The sequence below is a fragment of the Diorhabda sublineata genome, chromosome 1, assembly GCF_026230105.1.
Source record: "Diorhabda sublineata isolate icDioSubl1.1 chromosome 1, icDioSubl1.1, whole genome shotgun sequence".
NCBI lineage: Eukaryota > Metazoa > Arthropoda > Insecta > Coleoptera > Chrysomelidae > Diorhabda > Diorhabda sublineata.
This window is the reverse complement of record NC_079474.1, coordinates 41,592,181-41,612,126: the sequence shown is the minus strand read 5'-3', so window position 1 is coordinate 41,612,126 and position 19,946 is coordinate 41,592,181. Positions and strand designations below refer to the sequence as shown.

The 19,946-nt window shown below is 34.1% G+C and overlaps 1 protein-coding gene across 1 annotated transcript; it reads right to left on the bottom strand.

Annotated features, from left to right (window-relative positions):
- Window positions 1–527: 527 nt before the first annotated feature.
- LOC130444002 (uncharacterized) lies at window positions 528–5,636 on the bottom strand. Its single transcript, XM_056778993.1, has 2 exons — window positions 5,180–5,636; window positions 528–3,925 (listed from the first exon to the last, which is right to left on the bottom strand). Exons 1-2 carry the CDS (start codon window positions 5,634–5,636, stop codon window positions 528–530), a joined length of 3,855 nt encoding a protein of 1,284 aa, XP_056634971.1.
- Window positions 5,637–19,946: the final 14,310 nt, after the last annotated feature.

Here is a 19,946-nt window from a genome sequence, read left to right as displayed (position 1 = left end):
TCTGAATTTACTGTTACTCAGGATTAAATTCATTCGCATGAAGTAGTTGGGAGGGTGAGTTGAAGAGATTAGGTAAGGAAACGAAAAAGTAAAATGCTCATATCTCTGGAAAAGTTTTGACTAAAATTCCTCTGATTGCTCCGAAAGTGAATGAGTACAAGTAAGAATTCAAGTGTTTAAGACTTTCAGTAAACGATGAAATATCCAATATTAGTTAAATTCTAAAGGCCGCTTGACATAATACAATATAACGTGCAAGAAATTGTAAACAATAAAAGTACCTAAACAAATTCCTAACCTCAAACTTTCACAAATATATTTGTATTATAGTTATTATTAACACGTTCACATTAACATTTATTTGTAAGAAAATTTTTACATAGCTTTAACAACAGAACTTATTATATTATCTCATTTCTTCCATTCGCTCAGTAGTCGGTTGGTCGGACAGCGTTGCCAGTTTTCATGAGTTTTGAATTAATTCTGGCGTGAACATACTCCCCGCGTTGAAAGCATAAGGATGGCTTTCAAAGGTCAACTGGAAGGGGGCAGATTTTTTGAAAGCTTCTTTTGATGATTTCTCCAGAGGGAGTTCTTATAGAAGCGACCCTAGCGATACCGTCAGGGCCTCTATGGAGCTTGCTGATTCTACCTAATAACCACTGAGTGGGCATAGTGTTCTCGCCTTTCACTAAAACGAGAGAATCTTCTACTAGATGGCCTTGGTTGGACTTCCATTTGGTGCGTCTTTGGAGCTCCGCAATGTACTCAGATTTCCATCTGTTCCAGAAGTGCTGTGCTAATTGTTGTACGAGCTGAAATCTGGAAAGTCGATTCATTTTTATGTCGGTGACATCTTGATCAGGTGCTGCAATTATTGGTCTTCCAATCAAGAAGTGAGCTGGGGTAAGAGGTCCAAAATCGTTGGGATCAGAGCTCAGTGGGCATAAAGGACGCGAATTCAAAATCGCCTCGATTTGTGCGAGAACTGTGGCAAATTCTTCAAATGATAAATGAACTTGGGTCAAAACGCGCCTTAAATGATGCTTTACGCTTTTGACAGCTGCTTCCCACAAACCTCCGAAATGAGGAGAGTAGGGTGGTATAAAACTCCACTCTATATTCTGAGAGCTACATTTCTCGATTATAGTGTTGCTGCCATGTTTTAGAAAATCCTTTAGCTCTCGCTGTGCCCCGACGAAGCTTGTTCCATTGTCGGACAATATTTTTGATGGTTTGCCTCGTCTAGAGACAAAACGATATAGCGCTTGAATAAATGATTCTGAAGAAAGGCTAGAAATCAATTCCAAATGGACTGCTTTAGTTGATAAACAAATAAATACGCCAATATAACATTTACTTAAACGACAACCTCTACCTTTCTTATCGTTAATCATAAATGGCCCCGCGTAATCAACTCCCACTATTGAAAATGCACTAGAAGGATTAGTTCTATCGCGCGGTAAGTTGGCCATAATTGGCTGTATGGTTTTAGCATTGAATTTGAAGCATTTCACACAATTCTTAACAGTCTTTCGTGCAAGATTTCTACCGGATATAACCCAGTAATTTTCTCTTATAGTGCCTAAGAGCAGCTGAGGGCCGCCATGCAATAGGCGTTCATGTTCTTGTAAAAATAGTAGCTTTGAAAAATGATGCTTTGAATTGATCAAAATTGGATGCCTTTTGTCAAAGGAGTAATTTGAATGTTTTAGTCGCCCTCCTACGCGTAGCAAACCATCGGGTTCTAGAAAGGGACTAAGACTTAATAGATTACTATGGGAGCTCAAAGGCTTGTTATTTTTCAATGTTTCAATTTCGGTAGAATACGATTGAGATTGACAAATTCGAATGAGACATTTTAGAGAATCACTTAACTCCTGTACTGTAAGAGAACCGCCTCTTCTGCGATTTCTCTGAAGACAATTATCCTTAAATCGTAAAATGTATGCCATTGTTCGTTGCATTCTTGAGAAATTTGAAAAACGTTCAAAGGGAAAACTCAGAGTAGGGGGCGCAACATTGGTCAGAAGACTGGATTTAAGTTCAGGTAAATCATGAAGCACCTCCAGCTTGTCATTGGGCCAAAAACTTGGGTCCTTAGCTAGCCAAGTAGGGCCGCGCCACCACAAATCAGAGTTTAAAATTTGACTAGGATATATTCCCCTTGAAGCAATATCTGCTGGATTATCGTGGGTGGGGATGTGCCTCCAATCGGCGTGTTTAGTGAGAGACTGAATTTCTGCCACTCTATGGGCCGTGAATGTTTTTAGCAGATTCGGGCTTGTGCGCACCCAAGCTAGAGTTATAGTTGAGTCCGACCAAAGTGTGAAAGATTTGAATTGAATTTTCAAAGCAGTTTTAGCTTTATCTGTTAGGCGGGCTAGAAGCAATGCTGCGCATAATTCCAACCGCGGGATTGGTATTGTTTTTATAGGTGCCACCTTTGCTTTGGCGCATAACAGGGATACATGAACCTTTTGATCGGAATCAATACTTCTCAAATAAACACAGGCTCCGTAAGCCTTTTCCGAAGCGTCAGCGAAACCATGCAGTTGTAATTCAACAGCATTCTTGCAAATGGCTTGTCTGTTTAACTCAAGATCGTTCAAAATAAGAAGCTCCTTCTCCAACCTTACCCAATTTTCAGATATAGCTTTTGGAATAGCGTCATCCCAAGCTAATTTATTTTCCCATAATTTTTGCATTATCATTTTTGCGATAATAGTACATGGGCTTAGTAAACCAAGGATGTCGAATATTTTTGATATAGTAGATAAAATTGTGCGTTTTGTGACCTTTGTACCTATAGGATTGGTATGAATTTTATATTGAAGCTTGTCGTTATTGCAAACCCATATCAAGCCTAATGTTTTTGTTTTGCCATCATGCGCAAATTCTAGTATATCGGATTTTAAATCATTTGAACTTATATTTTTGAGCGCGTTGGTGTCGTTAGAGCACCATTTTCGGAGTGCGAAACATCCCGATTTAAGAGTGTCACTTATCGCTTTACATATGTATTGCGCATGCTCAAGTGTAGGTGCACCTGTTAACAGGTCATCTACATAAAAGTCGTGCTTAATGATTTCGGCTATTTCCGGGTTCATTTCTTGAATATCCTCAGCGAGTTTAGCTAAACAGCGTATTGCAAGATAACTGGCAGAGGCTTGCCCGTATGTAACGGTATTTAGCTGGTAGACTTCCAGGTTATCACTCGGATTTTCGCGCCATACAATTTTTTGCAAATGCCTTTGCTCGGGCGTTATTGAAATTTGCCGGTACATTTTAACTATGTCTGCCGAAACTACATAGTTATATTTCCTAAACCTTAAGACTATTGATAGTAAATCGTCTTGTAAAACGGGTCCAATGACTTGAATATTGTTGAAGGATAGACCGTTGCTAGAGGGCGCTGATGCATCGAAAACTACCCGTAGTTTTGTGGTCAAACTCTCTTCTCTCAAAACTCCGTGATGCGGCATGAAATATTCGAAGCTTGAATCATTGCCGTTACAAATTGTCATATGGCCTAGCTCTTTATACTCGTTCATAAATTGTATATATCTGCTGTGCAGCATTGGATCTCTCCTGAATTTTCGTTCTAATGCATAGAAACGTTTTTCGGCTTGAGCTTTCGACTCACCTAAACTAGAAGGTTGTTGCTTCAAAGGTATAGTGACTGTAAAACGTCCGTTCGCGTCTCTGGTAGTAGTTTTGATGAAATTGTCCTCGCGAAATTGTTCATCTGGAGAAAGTTGTCGCGTGCTAGATATTTCCTCGATTTCCCAAAATTTGGCTATTGAATTTAATAATTCCTGGTTTATACTTAAATTACAAGAAGCCTTTTCAACGTTGTTAGTACTTATTTGCCCAGATACAACCCAACCTAGCACTGTATCAATTAATAGCGGCATATTTTTTCCTAACGAAATTTTGTTATTGCTTAAAATTGTCCAAAATAGGTCCGCGCCAATGAGCATGTCTACTGGTCCGGGAATATTGAATTGTGGATCAGCTAGCTTTAGATCACCTGGAATCGCCCAAGATTGCGTGTTGATTCGACAACACGGCATCACACTTGTAATCTCTTTTAGAATATAACAATTGCCATGCGCTTTAAAATTGGTATGTATAGATTTAAATGAAACCTTACACCTTTTACTGACCTTTGAAATATTGTTTGAAATTCCGAAAATTGAAAGATCTGTTTTATGTGTCGCAATATTCAAACGCTTTTGCAAATCCTCCGTTATAAAGGAAGTTTGAGAACCACAATCTAATAACGCTCTTGCTTTGTGAAAATTATTGAAATTGTCTGAAATGAGTAAACAGGCGGTAGATAATAGCACCTGCCCCGCCGCTGGTACCACTACGCCACTGCTTAGTGCTGCGGAACTTGAGCTCGCGTTGTCCGCTATCTCGAGTTTTTCATGCAAAATTGTATTGTGCCAAGCTTTACACACTTTGCAAGGCCCTAATTTACACTGTTTGACAGAGTGACCCGAACGCAAACAGTTATGGCAAAGATTTGATTTTTTGACAAAATCTTTTTTTTGTGTTATTGTTAATCCGAGAAACTCTGCACAACGATATATTGAATGCTCTTTCTTGCAATAGGAGCATGTATATGTACTTGAGGTCAATGACCTTACTCTACTTTGTTTATTGAATTTATTTTCCTCATTACTAAATTTTGAATCTGATTTATTTAAACTGAGACTGTTCTTTGATTCTAACATATTAAGAAAATTGGAACGTTTTTGTAAAAATTGTAGGAATTTATCTAACTTTGGCAATTCTTCCTGATCTCTATTTTCCCTTTCCCATTCAAGGTTTGAGCTAGTATCTAATTTATTAGTAATCCAAAAAATTAGTAGAGGATCCCAATTAGTTATATTTTGCCCCAATTGTTCAATAGATCCCAAATGTTTGTGAATATCGTCAGCTAAATTTTGTAGTTTTTCAGCTGTCGGTTTTTGTATATTTTCTAATGAAAAAATAGCTCTAATATGTTCATATATTAATTTTTTAGTATTGTCAAATCTTTTTGAAATTGTGGCCCATGCCACTTCATAATTGTCGGCCGTATATTTGATTTTGGAAATGGACGCCGCTGCTGTTCCTCCTAGTGCACTTCGCAAGTAATAAAATTTTTGAATATTATCTAATTTTTTACTATCATGAATAAGGCTTTTATATGTGTCCCTGAATTCTAACCAATCTTCAAAGTTTCCACTGAATTTAGGAAGTGATATATCCGGAAGCTTTATACCCTCGTTTTTACAACAAGCTTTGTCTGAAATCACGCTAAGATTTGTATCATTATCGTGATTATTGTAGCTTTGTAAAATGTTTTTAGCAACAGCGATTGCATCATAATATGAATTTTCAAATCTCTCTCGTTCGATTAATTGCTCATCTAAATTTATATCATCCTGTAACTCTATTTCTAATTGATATGATTTGAATTCGTCAAGATAATTTTCGGCATCACGTAACCTATCTTTTAATTTTGTAACTTCTGTTTGGCTTAAATTAGATATAGTTGCAAATTCATTTACCGCTTTTGTGAAAATAGTTAACTGAGCTTTAATTACACCTCTTTTCTTTATTAGTTTGCCAAGTTCTGCCATTTTATATTGTCAAATTGTTCAAGCACAAACAGAGAAGCTTTGAAATCGCAAATGGAAAGAAAAATTCGGAAATAAATAATTTGGAACAAACTCACTCTGATTTCGGTCGAACTGCCTGATTCTTGCAATTGAACTAGTCGGCCAGTTGAGTTGATGTCTGGTCGCCGTGATATTGTATCGACTACTTGTTTGGTCGATCACTTTGCACTCGTTGATAGTTGCTTGCAGCACGTGGTAAATTGTTTTTGGGTTATAGTTGTTAATAATATATTGTTTATTGCGAATTTTCACTGGTTTTGTTTATAATCCGCTCGTAAGGACCATTTTTTGTATTATAGTTATTATTAACACGTTCACATTAACATTTATTTGTAAGAAAATTTTTACATAGCTTTAACAACAGAACTTATTATATTATCTCATTTCTTCCATTCGCTCAGTAGTCGGTTGGTCGGACAGCGTTGCCAGTTTTCATGAGTTTTGAATTAATTCTGGCGTGAACAATATTGTACATAGTTCAACAATGAAAATAACGAGGCTAAGTTTTACAAAAGCTGATATGTTACGCCAAAAATAACTAGATTGCAAGTTGCATGCAATAAAAACGGCACAAAACCGATAATGTCCAGATCTTGCATGAAACAATCAGATGAACTTCATCTACACATGTTTTTGATAAAGAAATATTGCGCCTTACATTGCACGTTGTATTGCATCATGTCCAGCGGCTTTAACGATTCATAATGAGAATTTAAGTTATTTTATTTTGTTTGTTATTTTAAGTTTGTATTATTTCCTAGTCTATAATATTTTCGTAACAATTCACCAATGAAATTCAGTTTAACATGTTTTGAAAGATTTTATCGGCATCGTTTCCATTTTCTATATAATATTCATGAGGTATTGAATGCAATTTATGAAACACTGAATTGGAAACAATAACCATTCTATTTTTCGATTTCATCTAGTGTCTGAATCACTGGATACGCAGTTTGGACAGTTTTCCATTGAAATTTCCAGCACTTCTATGCATTTGAAGTGACTATTTAAAAAGTTCAACATTTTTCCTCTTTGTAGACAGTAGTCGATTGCCAGATGGTAACGAAAGCTGTGGATTTTTTCTAATTGTTTCTTTTTTGTTGTATTAGGTATTGATAAATATACATTATCATTCAACAGTTTAGTAAAATATAATAATTCGTTAAAATAATAATGGATAATTACTGTTTCGAGGTTTACGTTACAAATTAGTCCGGTTGAATTAGATCACAAAATAAGAGTGAAGTTACATAAATTTAGAATCTGAAAATTCATAAATCGTCAAAATATAATTATAAATAAAGATCCCAATATTTCCACGGTATGGAAAATGTTTTATTCAAGGTCAAAGGTCGCGATATTTAAAGAGTTGTAATCGCCATAATATGCTTATATTTAAATATACAGTGGAGTCCCGATAATTCGAAATGATTGGGACCAAACCCATTTCGGATTAACGAATATTTCGGATTTAGCGTAATAATTACCGAAATTCAGACAAATATGAAATACCACGTATCATGTTAGCTATGATAATATAACCACTGACGTAAATTTTTCAACCATGATGTTCTTCTTCTTCTTCCAGGACTCTGTTTTCCCTTTATTTTTCCCTGGATGATAAGATGCAATATACTATACGTGTCAGGATTGCGTGTTACATATGCGTATACAGATAATTTTCTGGTCTTAACAGATTTTAAAATCTCTCTCTTCATTCTCATTTGTACTATAACGTCGTCATTACGCGCTCTATCCTGCCAGCTGCATACCTCCAGATATTTCCACATTTCAAAAGCTTCGAGCTTTTCAACAGTTGCTGCCGTCAGTGTCAATGCTTCTACACCATAGAAAAGAATAGAAAATACGTAACATCTTAATACCCTGATGCGAAGCTGTAAACTTAGATCGTGACTCCAGAAGATGTTTTTTAGTCTAATAAATGCTGCTCTAGCTTTCTCAATGCGAGATTTTATTTCTGTTGAGTGAACCCATTTGTCATTAATAGTTGTTCCCGAATAGTTAATCTTTTCCGATCATTTTAATGGTTTATTTTCAACAATAAGGTCACCATCGTTTACTGGATTTTTGTTGATGATCATGTGATTAGTCTTTTTGGTATTAAGCTTTATTCCATACTCCTGACTTTTCTCAACCATTTAATCTAATAACGTTTGTAACCCTTCCATTAGGTCAGTTACTAGGACTGTCTTATCGGCGTACCCGGAAGTTGTTTACGGTTACCCCATTTATTTTTATAAATTCTTCAAAATCTTCACCGAAGGCCTCCGAGTATAAATTGTTGGTGGTGACAGTATACAGCCCTGCCTGACTCCTCTCCTAATGTTGATATCTGGAGTTAATTTATCTTTGAGTCGTAAATTTGTTTTTTGATTCCAGTGAAGATTCGCTATAAAATCAATATCTTCGCTATCAATTCCAGTTGCCTGTGGGATATTGATTAGTTTATGATGACCGACCTTGTCGCATGCCTTATCAAAATATATAAAGCATAAATATACGTTACGGTTGATATCTCTACACCTCTGCACCAAGACCTGAATGCTGAACAAACCCTCCTAGTTCCTAGTCCTTTTCGAAAGCCAAACTGGGTACGTTTGAATTACATAAACTGGTACAGGATAAAGCGATAAGGACAGTTTATTTTATTTTATTAGATCTTAGACCATCCAATTGTGTGTAGGCATAAGAGGATAGGGTATCATTGAATAGTATTAATATGCCTTTTCTTAAATTATTTTCGACAAATTTCCAACCATATTTAATTAAATAAAACACTATTCTAATTGACGAACTTAAGATACGGTTTGTATGATGTACAGTACAGTGTACTAAGAAGTTACATTATCGTTTGGACTGCAATAGTGAAAGAGGTTTTTTCGCATTAAGTTGGAGTGATTGAGCAAAAAGTCTATATTCCGCTGGCGCGCTATTTCCTGTATTCCGTCTGCAATTTGTGTCAATGCGAGTTATTTTTTTTTACCGTTTCTTAATTTTTTGACATACTTCGGTACATTATAAGACAAGCTTGAAGTGTTAAAACGCTTAGACAATGGTGAAAGTGTCTCAAAATTAGCTGTTGAGTTTGGACTGGGGAATTCCACAATCACTGACTAAAAGAGAATCCGATTAAAAATAGAATAGTTTTGTATTTATTCAACGATTGTATTGAATCTCGTCTAACAGTAAAAACTACACCAATGGAGAAACTTGACAGTTCTCTGATTGTTTGGTTTTCTTAAAAGAGAGAAAAAGGTATCTCGATTAGAGGGATGTAATGTAAATTAGTCTTCTTGAAGTATATAGAACAATCCAGCTTGTGTTACCACAAATTAGAATATAAACGCGAAATAAGAAATAATCCGTATTTTGTATTATCGTTTCTCCTATTATTAGAGCTGTCGAAACTTTGGATGGTGACGGATTCAACAAATACCAAATCTATCCCTTGTAAATAAGTATAGCCTTTCCCAAACCTTATTCAAATAATTTTGTGGATTGAACTCAAAACAAAAATAGTATATTTCGCTTTAAAAACAACATTTATACCACGTATAATATCCAGATAGTAAAAGTATAATTTCTCCACTTCGCTCTTGTTGATGGATTTGGGAGATCACAGTTGAGTCGTTAATAAAAATGACGATGAAGGAAAGAGAACAGGGAATCGTGCAATGGGCATTGACTAATCTTCTTGTGTCGCATTAGTGACCTTGTACAGGAATGTATTTGTAGAAATTGTTTGATAAAAAAATTTTGATCACAAAACTATCAGAATAAAATTTTGAACATCGATAACACAAAATATGCAATAGAAACTAGAGCGGAGAACACAGCCACTAAACGGCTCCAAAGAATAACAGAAATGCGGACTCAATAACAGGACATACGTTACTCGATCGGAAGAAAAATGAAGAAATAAGGGACATGTGCGATATTCGGGATGTAGTAAGATGGGCAAGGAGCCGCAGAAGAGAATGGAGAGACCATGTTGACAGAATGCCAAATGAACGCTTAGCAAAAATTGCAAAGGAAAAGAAACCAGACACAACTCGACCTCCTGGTGGTAAGGTGGTACGAAAGCTGGTCCTCAGCATCCCAACTACTCCTGGCAAACCCCTGATGAAAATACAGGACCTAGTCCTAACGTAAGAAGAAGAAGAAGAGGAAGAAGAAGAAGAAGATCACACAAAATACAATTTCTTTGTGATGTGTCATAAAAAAATTTTGGTAATATTTAGATTTTCTATGAGGCTATACGACAGAACTATCGTGCGAGAGTGTGGATAGTGCTTTTGAGGAGTGCAATTAACAATTTCTGTATTGTATTGTATGCATAGAGGAGTTGAAATTTAAAAAAAAATCTTAGCGGCGACTTTTAGAGAGCATTTGAAAAATAAAAAAGGCTTTTATTACAGCCGTTTACCGTATAAACGTCATTTGATTCTTGACCATTTTGTAATAAACATAGCGAGCAACTGCATAATAGGCTAGAGCTTCTAGGAGGCGTCTGGCTAGAGTCTGGAGCGGGAAATAGATAACAAGAGTAAGTTTATTTATAGTTAGCATTCTTTGCGAATGGCATTTTCGTGACTCATTGAAGCTATGGTTTCATATTTACATTTTGAATTCATACGTTGATCATTATCAGCATGTTTTGTCTCAACGTTGTCCAGCGAAAAGAATTAAAAGTTTCCAATTCGAATAGTCCTAATGAATATAGGAAAGTTCTTCGAAACACTTTTAATTTTTTTAAAAATATTTTTGTGTGTGCAATTTTGAAAGTTACAGTCTCCACATTATTATTAACGGCTATGTTCTGAAGCAAATTATTCAAATTAATCGTGATTCTTAGACGTACTACTACCCAAATTGTTGAATTAGAGGAAGAATCTCTAGGCTCGTCTTCTTAAAGAGAAATAGTATTATCGTTTGGTATGAATTCTTATGGTTGAGTCTTGAGAAACCGAATAAAGTTATGTTCCGATTTTATCATGAATATTATGTACTAAATTCAGTAAAAGTGGTACAGAAACTGAAACATTGCTTTGAAAATACATAACTAAGCTATAAATATTTCGAGATTTTTTTGTAGAAGACAGAGCTGAATGTCCCAGTGATAGTTATAGCGGTTAATTATTCTTAAAAATTGAACATCTAATATAAATTTCGAAATATATAACAACATCTAACGAAATAACTGATAAAACTTCGTTGAAATTGAATACAATTTGTGATGTTATTGGTTTGCTCAAAGTGACAATGTTTTGAATAACTGGAGGTTTGTATAGTTATTAACATTTATGTCAAGATAAGTTGTTTGTGAGAAATCTTCCTATTATGTATCTAGAATGACTTATTGATAAAGAAATATTAAATATATATATCTAAGCTATTGATATTTCTTAAAAATTACGTATACGATAACAAAATAAGCTTTTTTAGCAAAAGTTTCAACCGAGGCGTTTTTGGTTAAAAAATTTGTGTACCATTAATCGTCATATCAATAATGTATGTGGATAGTTTAAATAGTGTTATAGAATGTAGTGACGAATACTAGGTGAAGACAATTGGGTATCTTCTTTACAGATGATACGCTTTAATAGTGACAAAAAATGTATTAGCTTAATTCGAAATATCCAAAGAATTTATAGAGAAATTTGATAATAATAAATGTTGAATAATCAGAGAAATAATCGACAAACGTAATTTAGTACAATAATTGAAATAGAAAATAGAAAATCACAATTTTAAGCAAACAAAAATAACATTATTATTGAATATTAATCTATGAATGTCAAATTCTGTTAAAAGTTGCGTCTTTATAAAACTAAATATACTATTAAATATCTGTTATAGTATATGCTTTTCATCCTTTTAGGTACGTACGATCCTGTAGATATTCTGTCGCCACCATTATCGTGTGTCTCTGCAAGTGCTTATTTTTTTCGTAATCTGATTTTCCTTGCCTTATAATGACTGGAATTTTTTAAAGTGGCGTATGCAAACCGCAGTTGAGAAGCCATCGTTTTTCATCTTTTTTACACTCAACTTATTCTCATCTCATTTAATAATATCTGCCTGTCACGAATCAAGCTCTAGGCTACGACTTGTTTGGAATTAGTGGTATTTGCACAGTACAATAGTCGACATTCAATTTACCATTAATTAAGACACATGAGTATTGATCTTTTCTATGGAAACGTAATTCATTGATAGAGCGACATACTCGTACGTAACATGTGTGGTTCCTCTTTGGATGTGGATCTCATTTTGTGTTAAGGATTCAGGTAGTGTGCGCCAGATATCGAGGGGATTAATATGCAAAGCTAATAAAACTCTACCTGGTTTCAACTTGAGCATTATTGAATTTTCATTAGATAATTATAACAAATAACAAAAAAGAAAACTACAAAGTGACTTTCTCTCATTTGAAGCATTTGCACTTGGATGTATTGACAAATATCCCATCTACCTGGTTTCAACTTGTGCAATATTGAATTGTCATTAGATAATTCAAAGAAATGCCAAAAAATAAAACGAAAAGTGATTTTCTCCCATTTGAATCCTTGATAAATCTCCCAATTTTCTTTGTGATTTATACAGAGTGTAACAATTTATCAGGTTATCTCGCTTACTTACGAAGTTAGCAGCAATACCAACGAAATTTTCGCGATTGAGAAATTCATAGAGCAGTCATCGCAGTATGAGCTTCGGAACGATTGCTGATAAATTGAGTATTACTTAAAACCAAGTGCTTCAAAAGGTGACAGAAAACTTAACCATTAGAAAAATATACGTTGGTGCTGCTAGTAGAAGCAAAAGGCTAACCAAAAATGATACAACAGACCCTTTTAGGCCCATCCAAACTGTTCTCTATTACCAAGAAGCATCATGGCTCGTTAGAGGTTGTCCAACAGGATGTAACGCAGGATATGGAAAGCATTTCGGCATAGGTTTTCGAAAACTAAATAGATCATTGGTAGCAGTGTGTAGGTACTATTTTCGAAAATTTTTAGTTTTTCTGTTACTTTCAACAATAAATATTTTAAAAAAATTAGTCGTATAACTTTCAGACGTGACCCTGTATATGCAATAGTTATTTATACTATTCATGTTGGTGCCCGAGATATAGCATCTTTGTTATCGTATCAATCATGTCAAGCTCAAAAATTGAGAAAAATTGATCAAAAACATTGTTCAGTTGCTACTGCCAGGAAAACAAAAGATGAGATATGAAGAAACGTATAAATACTTCATTAAATAATGCAGTTTCAAAAACCGCGTTTTCATGAACTTTTATAGGAAATATATCATGTTGAAATCTCCCCATCAAGCTAATGGTGTTTATGTTTTCCATGTATCTACACTTTTCTTAGAGGAAAACATAGATTCTAGATTTTGAGCAATTTTAGAATGGAGAAAACATAGATAATGTTGAATTGAGTACTTAAGTCATATTTGCTCCTATTCTAGATTTGAAAAATCGAATGACACCTACGTAAATTTGGTATGTTTCGATTTTTGGAATGAAATGTTAATCATTCAGTCTGTATTAGTATAAGTAAATAGAAACTATTGTATGTCAAATATAATACACAATTTTTAATATACAGAAGGTATGATTTGAAATCAAAAATTATAGTACTGTCAATAAATGTATTAGTTTAGCCTTCAGAGCAGTTTCTTTATTTGTCCTTAATAAGTACCTCGCAATTACAGATACTTGATGTTTGAAACATTAATTGTATTGGAACTGATTTCAAGTTATCTTGCGGTCTCAGATATTTTTATTATGTACATTAGAAGTACTAGAACCCCTGTTATTATTATTAATGGGGTGCTGTTCATTTAATGTGGAGAAAGTGGATGATCTGAAATTAGTGCTGAATATGACATCATTTTATCATGTATATCCTCATATCTAGATAGATAGAAGTCGTTAAGGATAATTTTTGCAAGGTTTATTATTAGGAAAAGTGTGGATCAGATTAATTTTTTGACTTATTATTTCCAAAAATTTGATTAAAATATCGTTAACTGACAAAATGTAACAAAGATTTGAAATCCAAGATACCGACAAAGATTACAAGAAATTTCCTTTTGTTCTGAAACAATTCCCAACTTCAATATTAATCCCAATGTAAATTATTTAGTTTATGCTCGAGTTCATAATGGAGGCACTTGGACTTGAAGTTGAATGATGAGGCATAGAAGAGAAAAGAAACTTTGGAAATGCCCATGAAGCAATTAAACTTTGAAAGAAACTCAATTATGCTATGTAGTAGTGGAATAATTAACTTGAACAAACGTAAATACATTCTAGAATTATTTTAATTCTCAGCATAGATATTGTCTCTCATTCAACAACAAACGAATAGAATAATATATTTTTTCTATATTTTTTGTAATAAAAACGAGAATTATAGTATATTATCTATTAACTCCATACAGTTTTCCCAACGACGATCATTAAGTTCGATAACTTTTTATTATGAGAATCGTCAAACTCCTCAAAATAGCCATTAGCTACCGATGTCATATCTTCATTGTAGGAAAATCTTTGACCACCGAGCCATTTTTTCAAGTCTGGAAATAAAAAATAATTCGAGGGGGTTGAATCTGGTGAAAAGGGCGTAAGAGTTAGCAATTCAAACTTTTAGTCGTTAATTTTGGCCATTGCAGTAACGGATGTGCGAGCTTGTGCAACTTGATGAAACAACATTTTCTTCTTAGCAAAATGCAGCCGTTTTTGCTTAATTTCTTCGCTCAAACGTTGTAATAAGTTTCCTTTATACTCGCTGTAGTTTTTTTCTTTTTCAAAATATTCAATGAAAATTATCCCACACAACAAAAACGACGCCATGGACTTGCCTGCATATGGAACGGTCTTTGGCTTCTTTGAAGCCGGCTCCCGCTTTTCAGTCAATTGTTTTATTGTTTTTTTTTTCGTGTGAGGTGTGATGGACCCCGTTCTATCAATGGTTATAAAACAGCGCAAGTCGATGGAGTGGCAATGTTACAATTGTAACTCTGTTCTTGTTCCATCTTGCGCATAGCTTTCTCCAATTTTTAATTAATAAGCGATGTACTGCCCATTATGTCTGCTAGCTCAAGCACTTTCATCGATAATCGATCATCCAGTATCGCTTTGTGAACATTCTTCAACTTAACTACAACAGAATAGAATCTACTTCAGCTTTTATATTTATTTATAATTTTTTTTCATGTTTACAAATTCACTGAAAACGTGAAAATCATTCTCGGTCAGAAAAGAGATTACACCAAGTTTCCCTGTTTAATATGTATTTTGGGCAGTCGAGCTAAACAAGAGGATTGGGTGAAAAGAAACTAGCTCTCAGGAGAAAATATGAAGCCTTGAAAGAAAAATATTGTCCGGGATTCATTAATAACTCGTGACAATATTATCTTTTAGCCGTTACATATGAACCTGGGCATCATAAAACATTTTGTTACGGTTAAAATCGAAAAAAACTGCTTTTTTACATTTAAACATGGAATAGATATAAGGTGAACAGCCAAACTATTAAACAGATTCATTTAAAAATATTATTCGAATTTTTACTTGCTTCAATAGCCTCTTATTGCTACCCCTATATACAGAAATCAAAAGATGTAAAGTATATTGAAACATTAAAATGAAATCTTCATTTTCTACCTGAATAAAGACGTTTTCTTATTCCCCAACAGATAAGATTGAGCTTCCACTGTCGTCAACATTTATAATAAGGGGCTCAACTTGCACATCAATGACAATGTCTATATTCCAAATTTTAGTTTCAACCTTGAACCCTTGAAGAAGTTTTTCTTGAATCATTTGTCGTTTTGGAAATAATGTCACCAACAGTCCTGTGATAATTTTCTTGCATTCCCTTTTTATAAATATTCACAATCACTTTTTTTTGCTAGTGTTAAAATGAAGCTTTTCAGTTCTGTTCTTAGGTGGAGTATAGCAAATATCAACAACTTTCATTTATCTCCTTGTCCTGGTATGTTCAGGTGCTGATCACGCACTGATCATTGTTTTGATTTACTATTTTTCTTTGATAAATTTTAACAATTTGCAAAAAATTCATGATTTCATGTTATGAATTTAAAATTTGAAATTACGTTTTCTTCTTTTGAGAACTGAAGATCTTTGTATGGTCGAAGCTCAGTTTATTTTAATATTCTTGTAGTTGACTTGTATATGAATAACGAAATTTGTAAACAAAAATGCGTATTTGATAGGCATTACGTACCTTATTTTCATAGTAAAAAGTGATTTGTTGTAAGTGAAAGTTTACTTTATTAACACAATGTTCAAATTTCGATTTCGAATTGTCTTTGAAGTGCACGAAATGTAAAGGAAGCAGACTTCCACATCTCCTTTGATAAGTTTTAATAAAAAAGTTCACCAAAAAGGTTAATGAAACGGAGATTTTTCATTAGAAAGGGTCAATCGAGAAGTGTTTAATAATAGGAAATTCAATTGAAACGTTAAATGCATATTCATGATGTCACATTGACGATTTCTCTTAATAAGACCCTTTTATGCTGATGTAAGGGTTACGAGAAAAATTAAACGAATTCCCTTCTCCTTAACAGTCGCTCGCACGAAAATCTCTAGTCATCAAAAGATAAGCATCTCAAAATTAAGTATGGTATTTACAACTTAAGCATCTGCCGTCTATATCGGTTAACTCGGCAGATTCATTAGTGGTTATTTCATTTCCATCTATTCCGTACAAGGTCTTGAAGTTAATTCAAATTTTAATGTGGAAAACGCGGCAGTTGGAAAGTTCTCCTTACGGGAGACTAACTAACACACCTTAAATGATGAATGGAGAAGAAATAGGAATAAACTTGAATTTGCACTACGATCACATTCAGTATTGGCGATTATTTTTACTATATGATAAGGACTGAACTGCAATTTTCTATATTTTACACTTTACAAGTGAAGGAAGAGAGTTTTTGCAAAGTTTTAGTCTGTCTGTCCATCTCTCTCTCCGAATAATATTCACAGTTTAAACTACATGTCAAAAAAAATAATTAAAAATTATAAATAAACACCAAGATAGTCCGGAAAATTAGTATATTACACTACAATGGACGAAAGCTGAATTTTCGGCCCTGCATTAATCGAAGCAGTGCTAGAAGTCTTCTTTGGTGATGGCCTTTAGGAGCTTTGCCGTTTTTTACTTTACCGCTTTCATCGACTCAAATCAGGTCGCTTTCAAAGCAGATCTTTTTCTAACCTTTCTAACCTGGAAATCTGAGCAGACCCGTTGACGCAAGATCTTTTGGTCAGGAGTCTGATTGCTTGAAACCAACTTCGCATAGAATTTGTTATGTGTAACTCCTAGTGTGAAATTTTTGCTAACCGTTTCTTCATCGGTAGACATCTGGATGCTCATTCGACGATCTGCACGCACAATTTGGTTGACTTTGGTCACTGTTTCCGGAGTTAAATCAAAAACACGCGCCCGAGGTAGAAAATTGTCCCTATAGGCCTCTTGCAACAATTCATAGCACTAAGTTGGAGATTTTTCAATTGAACGAGAAATTTGAGATTGATACGTTGCTTCTGTTTTTCGACACGTCGTTTGAAACCGCTACTGCACAAATACTATAATAGTTACGGAAACCTGTTTTGGGACGTGTATAAACAAGATATCTAGATACTCAACGTACCACGTACCAGTCCCTTTATTTCGTAGCCAGACCTCGTAAGCATGTTTTTGATGCCTGCCACTACATTTACGGAATGACAGCATTTAAAAGTTTGTTGTAGCACTAGAATAAATAATTCTTAGTTACGAGTATAATTACGCATAAGAAATTTTTTCCTCTCGCTGTTATAGAGAGCGCGCGTGTACTTCTTACGGGGAATAAATGTTAAACTTTCGTCCCTGCTACTGGGACTACGTACTACGTACTTTTGACCGAGGTATGCAGAAAAATAAGTTTTCTCTCTCGCTATTTTTTGTCGACATGATTTCCATTATTTATTGACATATTACAATACATTACATTACATGAAATTTGATTTTTATTATAGCGTGAACATGAACATACATAATAGTGATTCCAATGATAAAGGAACAAGAATTTGTGAGGCATTTAGAAAAAGGATAAGTCGTGACCAATGATCTACTCCCTACCAAATTCAAAGCGTAATATGAAAAGCGATATAATGAATTTATATCTTGGAAAGAAAAAAGTTTTTGTACAACTGCCATTAAAAGACACTTTCAATGGCAGCTAACAGTGTTAGAATTGGTTATTTACGTGAAAGCGCGTTAAAAATATCTCCATCAGAGTGTTCGTATTTCATTTGGAGAGTGGAAAAATCCATTTCTCGACGTGTAATGAACGATACTTTTTTATCATACTTATCCGAAAATAACGCAAAAAAGGATGAGAAATAAATTTAGAACACATTGGAGCTAGTGGTACAAGCCAGTGCTGAGTATAAACTTTTTATGGAATGGTGAGATCTCAAAAAAGTTAAAACTGTAAGTGATGATATAGTTTATTATGTCGATAACGCCAAGAATATGAAATCTTTCACGTTAAAAAAGTCTCAATGCTAAATTTTGGACTATATACCAAAAAAGACCAAGGCAGTAACGGTTGAACAAGTAACCACATTTTCATGCGAAGTATCAGTAAAAGTTATGATTTCTCTACCACCCGATAACGAAATTTTTTAAAATGCGCATGCGTTCGGTCTCTAAACTAATACGGAATCAGACACGCGCACAAAGCTTATGTTCATAAATCATCAATCATTTCAATCACAGCATCATTGGATTCCAGAACAACGACAAATTTCGGGCGAAAATCACATATTTTGAACATTAGTAACATTTGAAATTATAGCAGGTTCTGCGGTGTTGTCAATTTTATGACATTCATTGAGTTCCTAGATACTATGTCGTTATAATCCAAGGGAAAAGCTATAGACATTGTATGGAGGTGTGCAGATTGTTTATATTTTTCATTAGCGCCTATACTTCTCATTTAACTGAAATTACCGCTAGTGGTACTCTAGAGACATAATATTGAGTTATTTTCCATATACAAGGATAGAAGTATGATAATCAACCCTCGTATTTAGATAAAGTTTTCAAAACCTTCGGAATTTATCAGATAATTTTCAGAATAATAATAAATTAGTCTAAACAAGCAACACAGAACTTTCAAAATCCAATTCAAACTTTACTAAAATCAATTTGGTACCATTTTATAAAACTTTGTCAGCCGTGTAAAGAGCAAGACGAATCTTCGCAGCGACTCAACGAACAAGTTAATTTTGTTATATTACATATTATTAGAGTTGACATACATAAGTGCTCAAATAATTTTGAAAATTTCCATTACGTCGAAATCGAATCAAGAAATGATCTGGTGTAATTTTCTTTGTTCATGAACCGTTGCTACACACCGCTCTAGCATTAATGGAAATTGAGTTAAGCCAAAGGTTTCCGCTATACGAATCTGAATTTCTAATTAATATATACATACAACGAGAAATTAACTATTTTATTCATTTCCTCAATTTATAAACAATTAACTCAAAATTCTGAAAATATTCATGACATATATCAATCAAGATTATATGGAGCACACAGTAAACAATCAGTTTTAATTCTCTTTCCGTTCACAATTACACTGTCTCTACAAAAAAGTATCAATTGAAATTTACAAAATTCTCATGATTTGATGATAAAGTATCAAACCCCTTTATCACATCGAAAATACAATACAACGACTTCTCACACTTCTTGTTCCTACTACCAATATCCTGGAAAACCCTAAGACACTGAAAGAGATGAAAAACTGTATTTTTCCGAATGTATGTCGACAACCTTAGGCTCCATCTAGCTTTAAACCTGGGCATAACATATAATTAACGAAATTAGCAAAATTTTCAGTACTCAATAGCGTTTTTTGTAACGTATTTATCAGAATCACTGAGATAACGATTCACGATCTTCATTTAACACCTATTATCAAATTTATCAAACATTTATCGTCACTTCCAAATTATATTTTGAGAAGTATACTAAGAATGAAGACTGGGTATCCATACAATCATCAGCCTGTACCTGCGATTATAATTCTTATGCTGATCGCAATCATATTTTCTTCGGATGCAGCAATTACATTCATAAAACAGACAATTTATTTCGGTCATTTGTTAAAAAATACTACTCCCTACTTCACACACACTTTATGCAT